The sequence below is a fragment of the Microcaecilia unicolor genome, chromosome 13, assembly GCF_901765095.1.
Source record: "Microcaecilia unicolor chromosome 13, aMicUni1.1, whole genome shotgun sequence".
In the NCBI taxonomy this organism is placed as follows: domain Eukaryota; kingdom Metazoa; phylum Chordata; class Amphibia; order Gymnophiona; family Siphonopidae; genus Microcaecilia; species Microcaecilia unicolor.
The window spans coordinates 88,059,316-88,074,178 of record NC_044043.1 but is presented as its reverse complement, the minus strand read 5'-3'; the positions used below and the strand labels follow the sequence as shown (position 1 = coordinate 88,074,178).

The window sequence follows — 14,863 nt, the reverse complement described above, 5'->3', positions numbered from 1 at the left end:
ATTAAGGTTCGTAGGTGACAGAGAGGGGGATAATCGAACGGGGGCGCCCATCTCTAAGGGTGCCTATCTCTAAGGACGGCCCCCGTAAAGGGACGGGGCAACCCGTATTATCGAAACAAGATGGACGTCCGTCTTTTGTTTCGATAATACGGTCGAAATACGGATTCATTTGCCATCTCCCTCATCGATTGCATTTATGCTTATATTTGGTCATTTTATGCTTTTATTTGGTTAAGCTGTTAACAAAATTGTAAATTTATGTCAAGTTGTTCCTGCTGTACATTGCTTTGGTGAATTTTTCAAGTTTTCCTCTTTCATTGTATTTATGTTTATACTTGTACATTTTTCTATTGTTACGCTGTTAACAAAATTGTAAGTTTGATGTTAAACTGTACCTACTGTACGCCACCTTGGGTGACTCTCTGTATAAAGGTGGTTAATAAATCCCAATAAATACAAATAAATCGACCAGATGTCATCTTGCACGTTTACCACAATGTAACTTCCCCGTTCCCGGTTTCATCTTTTTTTTACCTGTTGACTGAAGGTCACATTTCTTCTTCTGCTACTCTCTGCAAAGTTCCCTACCACCACATCTGGAATAGCTAAAGTCTGTGGTCTTTTCAGAATACCTGAAGATTGAGGTCTTGGAGCATCCAGTGAGCCTACCCTTAAAATGTCTCCATCAGCCCTGGAAGTTCCAGAATGCTGCCCAGCGCCTAGAAATCCATTCTCAAGGTAAAACAAGCTTTCAGGTGCTCTGGGAAGGCTGACAGCTTGCTTAGGTAAGCTATTGGAGATCGGTATAAAGGTCTCATGTCCTCCTGTAAAACAGTCTATCAGCACGCTGTCAATATTTGAGGTCCCAAATGAAGATGCAAACTCATTGATCCCTGTTAAAGAGTTATCCCTGCTGATGAAACTGCCATATTTTGGTGTTAATGGGCTGAGGGGTGAAATCGGACTTGTAAAGCTTGTGTATAGCTCAGTTGAATGTTGAGTGCTGTGGTTCTGAATTTCACTTTCTTCAAAAAAGACTGGTGGGGAAGGAGGAAGAGGGAGACTCGGGCTCTTCATCACTTTCTTCTTCTTGTGGGAAGACTGCAGAGGTCTTTCTGGAATGCTAATTAGAGTCAAGACAGTGGTTACGGTTAATGTTATGGATGTGAAGATATAGATGACACGCAGCTGCCCGCCCACAGCTCTTCCGAAACTGGTTCCATTCCAGTTTATTCCTCCAACAACATAGCCAAAACCACCTCCAAGACCTGGGAACAACAAAGAGTGCATTTTACTGTGCAGGATCAAGAGAAATGCAAAATTAGGCTTTTCAGTTAAACAAAATGCTTGCCTCCAAAGTCGGAGCTGACCAGAACTAAATGGATAAATACAACAGTAGATGTTATTGTTTGCACTGGTTTGAAATTGTCCGATAAAACACCCACAGTAAACCTAGGCTTTGTCAGGAGCTAGAGAGCAGTGGGGTGCAAAAGAGCGAAAAGAAAGTTATAAAGTTACATAAGGTAAGTATTAGGGCCCTGCAGGGGCGTAGCCAGACCTCGAGATGGGAGGGGGCCAGAGCCCAAGGTGGGGGGCACATTTTGGTCACCGCCCTCCTCTGCCTCCAACCCCTACTGCCTCTCTGCCCCACCCACTGCCGCCGTTGTACATCTTGGCTGGCGGGGATCCCCAACCCCCTCCCCCCAGCTGAAACACTGCCTCCGCAAATACCTTGGCTGGTGGGGTCCCCAACCCACGCCAGCTGAAGACTTCATCCAGTGCTAGTCTCCGGCACCGCCACATTGCCTGCCCTCTCTTCCCCTCACGCCCGGCATACGCTCCTTTTAGTGAAACCGAGCATGCTCATTTTCACTAGAAGGAGCGTGCCTGACACGAGGGGAAGAAAGAGCAGGGCAGACAATGCGGTGGCACGCCACCACAGACCAGCACTGGACAAAGTCTTCAGCTGGCAGAGGTTGGGAATCCTCGCTAGCCAACCAGGGACCCAGAGCAAACATGTGCTGCAGACCCAATTGTGGATAGCATCGTTTACTGCTTTTTTGAGCACATGTTTTTCGGCTGCTTTGGTCGCACTACAGTCCTTTGAATTGGTATCTTTTTCTGTTTTGAAGTACATAGTGCATCCCGAGCAATTACTATCAGACCCCTGATCTAGGCATTTTATTGCGCTGAAATACGGACCGTGTCCGGTCCTTCTCTATCAGCAACAGTAAAAAGTATTACTGCACACCAACTCCAGTGTTGGATTCGTCTTTCAGTCAGCCTCCATTCCTGCTTGCTTGGCTTACTATTCAACTTTAAAATATAAAGAAGGTTCTATTATGCTCGAACGTGCATGGCAATGTTTAAAATAGCAAAGTGGAAGGAACTATAAAAGACCACGACAGCTTCCTGATATGTAGCGTGCTACTCGTGAATCACGGTATAAAAAAAGGTACGTTATTGGAAACAGGAGTCTTTACAGAGTCTAGAAATCATGATGCAGAATCAAGCTCTTTGATTCTCAGATAAGCAGCAAGTGCCCTCAAGCTGATGTGTTAGAAAACAACAAATGAGAATGATTTGACTTTATTTGGCAAAATAAGTGAAGACGCAGGTCCACATGTTGGCCTCTGGCCATGCAAATTGTTTGGAAATCGGTTCCTGGGCAACCATGACTTCTATAAGAAAGGGGTTTTGTTCTTGGTCAACAGTGTCCCAAGCTGTTGTTTATTTCTTTGCTGAGAATTAAAAGGCTGTATCACATGCGATATAAGTCAGAGAGATAACAGTAAAAGTCAGCATGGGATAAAGCTCCCCTGGAGATGGCTTATGCTGCCCTCGAAATGTATACTCTTTTTCTGTACAGGACACAACACTCTGTATTACGGACTGCCAGACATTTTGCCTGAACAGCAGGAGGCACCTTGTCATCTGATTTCTATAATTAATTTATTTCACACTCACCATTGCTCATCTGGAGCTCATGCGTCATCAGCATTTCTACAAAGCATGTTTACTGCTGGGAATCAGAATGATGCGTGAGTGCAGATGTGTAGGGATCGTTGCCGATAAGAAAACGGGCACTGGCTCAGCTTGATTGTTTGGTTTGTAGAAGACAATATGAACAAAAAACATGCAAGAATACAAAGGATGTTTTTTTTTTAATTAATTGTTAAACTCTTCAACAAACAATCAAGCTAACATGGGAAATACCATGTTCCCTACCAGTGCTATCATTGTTTAGGCATATCATATACATTACAGGGACATGTAAGTAAGCCCACTGCCAAAGCATTTTGCAATACTGGTTGTGTCTGCAACTTATTTACAGTACACAGGAAGCCACATGAGCTAGGGGCATGCGAGGACAACATTTTGGGAGTAATATTCAGCCCATGATGGTACCGTGCACTGAACTATCCCAGCATGTTGAATGCCAGGTATGTCCACTGACCTGGAAGATAACATGGCACTGGCCAATACTCAGACCGGTGCCTGGTTAACAGTGCACAAAGATAGGACAGCTATTTATTTATTTAGCCAATGAGCATATCAAGGAGGTTTGATGAACAGGAGATGGCAGGAGCGTGCTTGGCCCATTACCTGGGCTGAAACAAGTAGGCCGAACTTGTTGCCCTATCAATTACATTGTTTTGGGTGTACCAAGATGGCGGCAGCTGCATTGGGGAGAATGAAAACCTCCTTGGGTGGATCGGCTTCAGTTTTGTGATGTCTTCTGTTCATCAAACCTCCTTGAGCAGACTGTGTATCACCACCGCCTCGGGTGAACCTCCTCACAAAGGCGGTTAATAAATCCCAATAAATAAATAAATGCACTAGTGAGTTACATTAATACATATGCAAATTTCCTGCAGTAACCTTTTTTATGAATCAAGTATTAAGTAATGTGTGCATCAACTGTATGCACTTAACTTAATGCTCAGTAGTAAACAGGCACTTAGGAATGTCCTTTTCCACGTTAGCAAGGCTTTTATTCCAAAATTACCCCTAATCATAAAAATACTGATACACAACTATTTTGCTATTGCCTTTTTCAAACCCAAACTGTAGTCAAGATGGAATTGAATCATTTTTATTCGCTGAATAATTTTTGGCAACTCACTTCTCAATACCCTAATTTTACGCTTCCTTCTCAATGCAATCAGATACTTCTAGACCTACATTTCAGTAAGAAAATCATTTAGGACCTGAAGTGTAGGCACTCTGTACTTGACAATTATGTTAAGATGCCTAGATGGTTCCATGCCATACCCTAGAACCATTCTTAACCAGTTCCTCCACTGGGCACCCTCCTTCTAATGTATTCTGGTAGGTTTCTACCATTAGAAGGAGGGTGCCCAGTGGAGGAACTGGTTAAGAATGGTTCTAGGGTATGGCATGGAACCATCTAGGCATCTTAACATAATTGTCAAGTACAGAGTGCCTACACTTCAGGTCCTAAATGAAAAGACAGCCACCTTAATTAAAACAGTGGTCCCTACTGAAATCTCCGAAAGAACAAACTCAAAGAAAAGTATCAGTTAACATTTACGCATATTTATAATATGAGAATAAGGAGCAACATGGAGGTTAGCAGCCTAGACAGTCATGAGATCACAGCAACAAGGCTTGCCTTGGTACCTGCTGCACCACATACATGCACTAGGCCAGGGCCGCCGAGAGGGGTGGGGGCATGGGGAGCAAAATTCCCCGGGCCTCCAAGGGTGGTCCGGCACCGGGGTCAGGCCGCCGGCGCTGCAGTCCCCGGTCTCACCTGCCTGCCCCCTCGGCTCCGGGCCCCCTTCATTCAAAGCGGCAGTCGCAGATCGCGTCTCTTCTGGCCTTTCCTCCCTGTGTCCCGCCCTCGCGGAAACCGGAAGTTACAACAGACGAGGGTGGGACACAGGGAGGGAAGGCCAGAAGAGACGCGATCTGCGACTGCCGCTTTGAATGAAGGGGGCCCGGAGCCGTGGAGGCAGGCAGGTGAGACCACGGAGTGAGGGGGGGTGGCAGCGGCGGGGGGGAGGGGCGGGGCAGCGGCGGCGGGGGGGGGAGGCAGGGCGGCCTTGCCCCGGGCCTGGCCTAGTCTCTCGGCGGCCCTGTCGACCTACAGCTGTGCACAAGAAATGTACAGAAGAAAACGGCTGTACCTGCGAGCAGAGCATGGATATTGAGTCCCCTGTCTTGGTCCTCTGGGCTGCACACATCCATCATGTAGGCGTGGCTGGGGTTATCGGCCGAATCCGCACTGAAATCCATTAGGACAACCCCACAGATTGTGAGAATAATCCCCCATTTATGGTCACTCGCTGTGTCAGCCAGAGATAGTCCAATGTCCCTGCCATTCAGCAAAAGTGACAGCCCAAATAACGCTCCTAGAACCAAGAGTGGTTGAATCACAAAAAAGATATTAACAAGTACAGTTCTAAAAACAAGGAAACAGAAAAGAACTAAAAAAAAAAATTGATAGATAGGACAGCGATCAGTTAGCAAGGCGTGATGCAGGAGATTCAAACATTAGTATCTCCCGAGGAAGCTTGGAGGCAGTGGAAAGTAGTTCTGTGCCGCAGCTGCATATGGCCCGGGGTAGGGCAGCCGCCCCCCTCTCCCCCCCCACCCCCGCTGCAATTACAAATACCTTGGCTGGTGGGGAACCTGAGGCCCCGCCAGCATAAGAAGACTTCCTCCAGTTCTGCTCTTCAATCCTCCGCAATTGCCTGCCCTGCCTCTGTGGCTGCTTTTTCTCTCACATCGTGCGTGCTCGGTTTCAAAACCGAGCCTGCACGGCCTGAGAGGAAAAGCATCCGCTTGGCAGGCAATGCAGCAGAGTGAAGAGCAGTGCTGGAGAAAGACCTCTTCTGCTGGGGGGGGGGGGGGGGCACCAGCCAAACCAGAGACTCTGGCCCGAAGCCCTGCTGTGTCCATTCCTCCCTAGCCTTCAAGGGGGGCCCTGTGCTGGAGTTTTCTTCAGGAGTAGGAGAGAAAGAGAGAGACTCCAGCACCGGTGCTGGGCCCCCCCTTGGAGGCCGGGCCTGGGGAATATTGCACCTCCTGCACCCCCTGTTGGCGACCCTGGTAATATATAATGTAATGCCTGTAACCTGAAAGACTTAAATTTAGTAGACCAATGTTTTTCATGTGGGGACTTTATAACCAATATCACATATATTTTGTCCCAAACAACAATATATTCTACCAATCAATTATTTTCAATTCCTTTAACCATTACTAATCTCTCACATTGGCAATGATCTTGCACTTTGTAGTAATCTCACATTTTTTAATAGTCACTTTGACGTACTATCTGTATTCTTTTGGGGATCCTCAGCTGTGGACTATTGAATCAGTTCAGATGTGCCTTCTCCACTACTGCCAACTCCAGACTTTGCGCCTTCTGTCTCGCTGCACCCTACGCCTGGAATAAACTTCCTGAGCCCCTACGTCTTGCCCCATCCTTGGCCACCTTTAAATCTAGACTGAAAGCCCACCTCTTGTAACCACTCGCCTCCACCTACCCTCCTCTCTTCCTTCCCGTTCACATTAATTGATTTGATTTGCTTACTTTATTTATTTTTTGTCTATTAGATTGTAAGCTCTTTGAGCAGAGACTGTCTTTCTTCTATGTTTGTGCAGCGCTGCGTATGCCTTGTAGCGCTATAGAAATGCTAAATAGTAGTAGTAGTAGTAATAGCGGCCATTTTGACATGCATTTGCAGGAGCGGGATGATCTTGTAGCTGTAACTAAACGCATGGGAATAAGAAGATTGATTTACTATCACTTTTGATGGAAATACTAGAGGGAAATATACGAGGATTGTAATGTTTTTTGTTTTTTTAGAAAACCTCTTCCCTGAGGAAGAAATCGAAACTTGGCCATGTTGGCGGAGGTTCTCCTGTGGTTTAAATGCTGCCATTACTAAAGATAAGTGCTGCTCTTAAGTTCACTTCAAGCAGTTAAAAAAGGGCAGTTAAGATATATCTTTTTGTATCACAAGACACTATATGAAAATTAAAAAAAAAATGTTAAAAAATCAAAAACTTCTAGAAAATAACTGGGTTGATCTATGAGGATTTACGCCTCAGCCATTCTGTTGGATGAACTTTGCAATATTATGTTCGTATGGTGAGAGCAGCATTAATATCTGAGGATCCCCAAAAGAATACAGATAGTACATCAAAGTGACTATTAAAAAATGTGAGATTACTACAAAGTGCGAGATCAGTATATTGGTTACATTCCTTTTAACACAGAGACTAAGATTAGCCTTACCTAGGAACAAAAGAAACAGCCTGGCCAGTCAGTCCATCCATGGCCGCCGAGAGAGGGGGCAGGGGGGACAAAAGTCCCCGGGCCCGGGCCTCCAAGGGGGGGGGGGGGCCCGTCACCGCAGTCTGGTCCGCCCTCGCTCCCGGAACTGATTTTAAACGCTGTCGCTCCCGGAACTGATTTTAAAGTGCCTCCCTCACCTTCGTAGCAAGCAGCGGCAGGCCACTCCTTCCTTCTGTGTCCCGCCCTCACTTGACGTAACGTCCGCGAGGGCGGGGCATGGAAAGAAGGAGAGGTCTGCCGCTGCTTGCTGCGAAGGTGAGGGAGGCGCAAGGTTAGTGCACAGGGCCCGGGGGTGGAGAGAGGGCCTGGCCAGGTAGCGGGTGGAGCCCGGGGGCGGCCTTGTCCCGGGCCCGGCCCAGTCTCTCGGTGGCCCTGAGTCCATCCATACCAACTACTCAGCTCCACCATCCCTTCCTGTCCCTCAGAGATCCTCTGCATGTACCACGCTAGAATGCAGATACTGTTCTCGCCTCCACTATCATCAGACTTTTTGGAAAGAAATATTTCCTTAGATTACTCCCGAGTCTTCCCCCCTTTGCAATGAATGAGGCCAGCTGCGGATGCATTTTTACCACAGAAGTCCATCATATCTCCACTATCTCATCTTTCCTCTAGTGGGTACCAGGGGCACAGCCAGACCTCAACAGGAGGGGGGGCTGGAGACCAAGGTGGGGGGGGGGCACATTTTCACCCCGCCTCCCCACTGCCGCCCTCCCACCGCCACTTCCGCTCTCTCCCCCTCCACGGCTGCTACCATCTCCCAGCTGCTGCCCTCCTGCCGCCGCTTCCCACCCCCCACACCGCCACTGCGAAGGTGCCTTTCATTAAAACGAGCATGCACAGTGACTGAAAACAGGACAGGACGCCAGGCAATGTGAAACCAGCACAGGACGGGGACCCCCACCAGTCAAACCGGGGGCCCCAGAGTGGGTACGTGTTTATTTCTTTACGTGAAGTCGGTTAACTTAAATAAATTCTTTATGGGTTTGCACCCTACAGAATTACTATTATTACTATTTTTTAACTTTTATTTGTGTCAAATTTTCCAAACCAATTCATAAAAACAGACAAAACGCCATGTTTGCATTAATCACAGGAAAAAAACGATCTATCAAAAAATTGTATATAAGAAATCTGTACAATAAAAAAAGAATGCACAGACTTTGAAAATAAAAGCAAAATGGAGACAGAGACAGAGAAGATACAAAGAAAAAAAAAAAGGAAAAAGAAGGAGAAAAGTAAAGCAAATCACTGCATTCATTATCTATCCCTTCAATACAACTGGTGGTTTGTTCAGCTGAACAATTATTACCTTCATTTGCTCTTCCTGTGCTAAAATAAAAACCCTCAAGTGTTCTAGTTCCAGGAAATCAAATTCCTTCCCCAGCAGAATTATTTTCTGGTTATTTGGTTTTAAGCACCTGGTTATACTGTTTCTTTTCATGGGATTTCTTCCCAAGAGCAGGCAACTTACAGAATAGCAACTGAGGGCCGTTATACACCTAGCTTCTAACTAGTGCCACTTAGCACCAATTATAGCCAATAATTAACTGTTTACTCCAATTAATTAGTCAACTAATGAATTAAGTTACACAATTGACCTTATTCTATAAATTATGTGCTCAATTTTGTGCGCTAAGCATAAAGTTGGGTGCTAAATTTTTATAGAATTAAGGGTTAGGGGCAGGGGTGTAGCCAGACTTTGGCGGCAGGGGGGTCCAGAGCCCAAGGTGTGGGGCACATTTTAGCTCCCCCGGTGCCGCTGACCCCCCCCCACCATTGCCGACCCCCCCTCCCGCCGCCAACCCTCCCCCGCTGCCGTCGCCTACCTTTGCTGGCAGGGGACCCCAACCTCCTCTTCCTTCGTTCTGTTTCTGAGTCTGACATCCTGCACGTACAATGTGGGCACACATGCTACCTCGGCGATAGTGCCGATTGAGTGCGTGCTACCCATGCGCTAGCCCTCCTCCGCATCTGTAAAAGGACCTCTAAGCTTTTACCCCATAGGACGACAGGACTGCATAAATATTATTCTGTTACACCAGGGGCGTAGCCAGACAACAGATTTTGGGTGGGCGTAGGCAAAAAGTGGGTGGGCACCAAGTGTTCTCTCCCCCCCCCCCCCCCCCCCCAGCCACCAAAAATATATCTCCGCTGGCAGGAAAATGCTTCTTTCCACCTTGGCAGTCTGAAGTAGGCATTCGCTGAAAACTGAGCATGCACAGGAGCCGGTATCATGGAGAGTAGCGTTTTCGTTAACATTAGGGGGAAGTCTTCAGCTGGCAGAGCTTGAGATCCCCACCAGCTACCGTTAAACGTGTGCTACTGTTGGGTGGGCCTGAGCTCTAAGTAAGTGGGCCCCGGCCCACCCAGGCCCACCTGTGGCTACGCCACTGTGTTACACAGCACTTTGGCTCCCTAGGCTCAGTTTTAGGTTGCATTAGACCTACCTAGTGCAAGGACCATAATGAATGGCCTTCTCCTCCCATATCTTGAGGTGCATCTGTCACTCCAAGCTCCTAACAGTGGTTGGAGCATAAATCCTAAAACAAGAAAGGATGGCCATCAACAGCAATCTGGGAAAAGAACACTGATGCATAAGAAGGGCAAAGCGTAAGGGTAAAACTTAGGACATGCAAGTGTATGTAGGGGGTCCTTTTACTAAGGTGCGCTGAAAAATGGCCTGCGCTAGTGTAAGTGCGTGTTTCGGACGTGCACAGATCCATTTTTCAGCGCACCTGTAAAAAAAAAATGCCTTTTAAAAATTTTGGATGAAAATGAGGACGTGCGGCAAAATGAAAACTGGCGCGTGTCCAATTTTGGGCCTGAGACCTTACCGCCACCCATTGACTTAGCAATAAGGTCTCACACGTTAACCGGGTGGTAATGGTCTACGTGTGTAGAATGCCTTTTACTGCCCGGTTAGTGCCATGTGCCAGAAAATAAAAATTATTTTCTGGCACGTGTAAAAAATGAAATTACCACTCAGGCCACGCAGTAGCTGGGAGGTAATTGCAAACTGACGCACGTTGGTTGTACGTAGGCTTAGTGAAAGGGCCCCCTAGTGTCTGAAAGTAACCTGTTCCGGGGCAGAGGGAGCAGGGAACCAGCGAAGTCGATAGGCGCGCAGCTGCTCTTTGCACCCCTCCAGCAGCGTGCATCCGGGGAGGACCGCCCTGCCCTTGCTACGCCATTGAAGGTTTGACTTGGTAATATTGTCTTCTGCCTTTTGGGGTTATTGCCACACAGATTTAGTAAAGGTATAGAAAGATTGATCAAATGGGGTATTATGTCTGTAAGAAGTGACATAATACCCTATTTAGTAGGAACCTGGAAGCAAGCGGGGACACCAGTGCTACAAATATGGAGGGAGTGTTTGTAATTTGTTCAAGATTAAAAGTGCAGTTTGTTGACATGTTTTGGAATTGCAGCATTCAGGGCAACATACCCTACTCTTTCCTGCCTGCTGCCGATGCTCTGCCTAGCATCTCCGTCTTTTCAAAATGGCTGCCGAGACTTCCTGTGGTAGTCCTGCGAGTCTCGGCAATCTCAAGAGACTGCCGCAGGGAAGTCTCAGCAGCCATTCTGAAAATGCGTCAGTGCCGGGCAGAGTAGTGGCAGCGGGCAGGAAGTAGGGTTCTTTCCTGCCCCCGAAGAGGCCACTAGACCACCAGGGCCCTTCAAGATGGCTCAGGGGGGCTGTAGTTTGCGGAGGGGGGGGGGAGCCTCTGGACCTCCTCCCCAGAGCCTCTGCGCCCTCAAGCACTGCCCTGTTGCCCGTACGGTCTATCCACTCCTGGCCATAGCACATCACTGCAAGGGGCGTGAACACAAGGATGGAGCATGGAAAGGGCACGGACTTCTCTTCAACTTACGCATGTAACTCAGCGCTTTGTTTGGCTATTTATGCTTGCCGTTACCTTGGTGTAAACAGTTGCTCCTAAATTTAGGCACGCCAATTTGCGTTTACTCTAGTATTCTATAATGACATCTTGGCACATTATAGAAATTATAGAAATCAGTGCGACCAGCTGGAGGCACCAAGTTATGGAATTGCTCCCTTATTATATATATTTTTTTCGTGATGTACTGCATTATGTATTATCTTTACTAGGAACTGTTTTGGGCTGAATTTCTTTTAAGGAAAATGCTCCGTGAATCAAAAAGCTGGCACTAATACACTAATTAAATTAAGTTGAAAAGGGGGGAGGAAAAAAAACTCATGCTACCGTGGCCGACCACGGTCTGTGAAACCGATCTGCAAAAATCTGCAAATTCTAGAGCACGCAGCTCGCTGGCTGTCTCGTCGTGTACCTACCCTGGTGCATTGGGGAGCAGCGAAGGTCTCCAGAGGAAGCTGGAGCGAAACGGGTCAGTCGGGACCTCGCTGTTTTGACATTGACCCTACGTGATGCAAAAAAAAAAAAAACAGAAGAAAACTAATCTTCGCAAAAATGGACAAAACAGCGAAGATGACTCAAAAAATAAAAATAAAATATAAAAGATGAATAAAAAATGAAGACGACACTTTGGTTATAAACACTTAAAAATATTTATTAACCATAAAAAATGATGCAGAATAAGGGAGAAAAGGATTCGACACAGCTGTGTTTCAGCCGGTCAGGCCTGCGTCAGGAGTCTTCTCACCATATAGAGTGTCTTTCTCTATTTCTATATCGGATGTTTTTTATTGATATGTAGAACAACTTATGAAAGAATTGTATTGAATACGGCTGTATGGATAACTCTCCGGGTATCTCTTCAGGGAACTTGCAATGCTGAAATTTGCTCGAAACAATATAGACTAGAGCTGCTAAAATCAGCGTCTCGCATCTATGAAATTTCACCTGCTTAGGCAGCGTTCCTTGAGAGGCGACACGGTCCACTTTCACTTCTAATGCTTGTGAAGCGTATGTTTACTAGTGAATCAATAAATATTTTTAAGTGTTTATAACCAAAGTGTCGTCGTCATTTTTTATTCATCTTTTATATATTTTTTTTATTTTTTTGGGTCATCTTCGCTGTTTTGTTCATTGACATTGACCCTGCCAGCACTGAGCGACTAGCACGATGGAAGATAAGTGCCTTTGCTTGTTTTATGACAAATGCACATTGAATTTTTGTGACAAAAGTACATCGAACTTGGACTTTGAAGGGAGCTTTTTTCAACTGAGGATTACTTTTTACTGTGTGCTTTAGAATTTGCTGATTTTTGCAAATCGGTTTTACAATCGGCCACGGTAGCATGAGTTTTTTTCCTCCCCCTTTTTCAACTTAAATTTAATTAGTGTATTAGTGCCAGCTTTTTGATTCACCGAGTGTTGTGGGTGTGCATCACGGTTATTTAGTAAATCTGAATGGGTATCGTTTTACTTTAAGGAAAATGGCCTATGAAAATGTAACAGAACAAAGAATATATCATATTATACGCTAGGTTGTTTTATCCCCCCCTAGCAATGGTCCCTCCAAAGCAGGTCTTCGTAACATTGTGTGCACAACCCCCAAACTCCTGCTTAGGCAGCGTTCCTCGAGAGGCGACATGGTCCACTTTCACTTCCAATGCTCGTGAAGCGTATGTTCACTAGTGAATCAAATCAAATAATACGATAGAAAGCTATCGGCTAGAAATAAAATCCCAGTAACTCAATTTTGAAAATAGCATTCGGGAGGATAAAATTCATTACCTAATATTGGGCTGATGAACCAAACCATGCTATAGAGTTCATCAGGCAACCCCATCTGAAGGAGAACTGGTGTGACGTAGGCAGTCTCCATGGCGTAGCTGAACTCAATGCCAAACAGAATACACCCATTGAAGAGAAGTTCTAAGAAGGATCTCCTAGGGTGAAGGTCCCCAAAATCGATGAGCTCTATGGGGCAAGGGGTGTTAGGGGGAGGAGGGGGAGAAGGCCGAATACGTTTTCTCCTCCTTGGGTGTCTCTTGAAGTTGTTTGCCCGGTGGCTGATGTGGCCGGCGACGGTGCTAGAGTAGCCACAGGACTGCAGTCTCCAGAACTCCTGAGCGGCCAGATTGGAAAAGATGGCATCTGGGGGTGGGGTAACGGCAGCTGATGATATCATCGTTAGCACATGAACTTTCTTCCTGGAAGAGAAAGGGAAAGTAAGAATTCCACGTCACCGTATGGTTCCTTTTCAACAGCATTCTTCTACACCGGGGTGGTCAACAATTACGCACATTGGGCCGCATGAATGTCATTACTGTCCCCGGTGGGCTGCAGCATTATGCAATGTCAGAAGCAGAAATGCACAGAGCTCCATAGACCTTCTGCGATAAATAAATAAGGGCTCCTTTTACAAAGCGGAGGTAAGCCCCAGTGGCGTAGGAAGGGGGGGCGGTGGGGCGGTCCGCCCCGGGTGCACGCCGCTGGGGGGGGGGGGGGGGGTGTCGGCTCCGCTGGTTCACTGCTCTCTCTGCCCCGGAACAGGTTACTTCCCGTTCCGGGGCAGAGAGAGCAGGGAACCAGCGGAGCCGACGCAGCTCCCAGCGACGTGCACTCGGGGCGGAGCGGCTCTCCTGCCTGCCCCCTTTGGTAAGAATGCGCTGGGGGGGGGGTGTGCAGTGGCGAACCGCCCCGGGTGTCAGCCTCCCTTGCTATGGCACTGGTAAGCCCAATGCGAGCTTGCCTTTTGCTTAAAAGGAGGTACCGCCGGGCTACTACAGCAGCCCGGTGGTAGTTCCCACCCCCCAGCGCCGGTGTGTACCCAGTAGTAATTGGGCCATGCTGCGCGCTGCCTGGTTAATGACAGGGTAGCGTGGTAGCCCTGAAGTACGAATCTATATATGCCTCCAACTTTACATTTTTTGGCACACAATTATGGAATGCTTTACCTAAATCAGTAAAATCTACCCAGATCTACCTACATTTCAGAAAACTACTGAAGTCCGTACTGTTTAAAAAAAAGCTTATTCTCCAGGTTCAACATAATTCTCTTTAACATTTAGTCTTAACAAGGTTCAAGGACACTAATTATCTTTACTATCTTTTACATATTGCTGTTCTAAATGATATTTACTATCTATTAACTGTATAATTGTACTTCATGCACTGTAGCCTCCCTGCAGATTAGTGTAAGCCACATTAAGCCTGCAATTAGTGGGGAAAATGTGGGATACAAATGTATTAAATAAATAAATAGATGGGTGGCGGTAAGGGTTCCCCACCGAAATGACTGCGCGGCAAGCTCCTTGCTTTATAAATATTTTGGCAAGAAAATACGGTACCTGCTCACAAACCACCTCCTCTACATAAGTCCATAAGTGTTGCCATACTGGGAAAGACCAAAGGTCCATCGAGCCCAGCATCCTGTTTCCAACAGTGGCTAATCCAGGTTACAAGTATCTGGCAGAAACCCAAAGAGTAGCAACATTCCATGTAGAACCCCAAAGAATAGCAAAATTCTAGAATCCTAAAAAGTAACAAGATTCCATGTAGAACTCCAAAAAGTAGCAACATTCCATTCAGAATCCCAAGTACATAAGTATATAAGTACTGCCATACTGGGAAAGAC

General features: G+C 46.6%; 1 protein-coding gene across 3 annotated transcripts in view; it reads right to left on the bottom strand.

Annotated features, from left to right (window-relative positions):
- The window catches only part of SLC45A1 (solute carrier family 45 member 1), a 94,255-nt gene that overhangs the window by 31,258 nt on the left and 48,134 nt on the right, over window positions 1–14,863 (bottom strand). For all 3 annotated transcript variants that reach the window (XM_030185931.1, XM_030185933.1, XM_030185932.1), the window contains exons 2-5: window positions 13,018–13,436; window positions 9,784–9,876; window positions 5,154–5,378; window positions 535–1,268 (exon numbers count right to left, since the gene is read on the bottom strand). In XM_030185931.1, coding sequence (XP_030041791.1) covers window positions 535–1,268; window positions 5,154–5,378; window positions 9,784–9,876; window positions 13,018–13,436 — 1,471 coding nt within the window. The remainder of the gene's footprint in view (window positions 1–534; window positions 1,269–5,153; window positions 5,379–9,783; window positions 9,877–13,017; window positions 13,437–14,863) is intronic.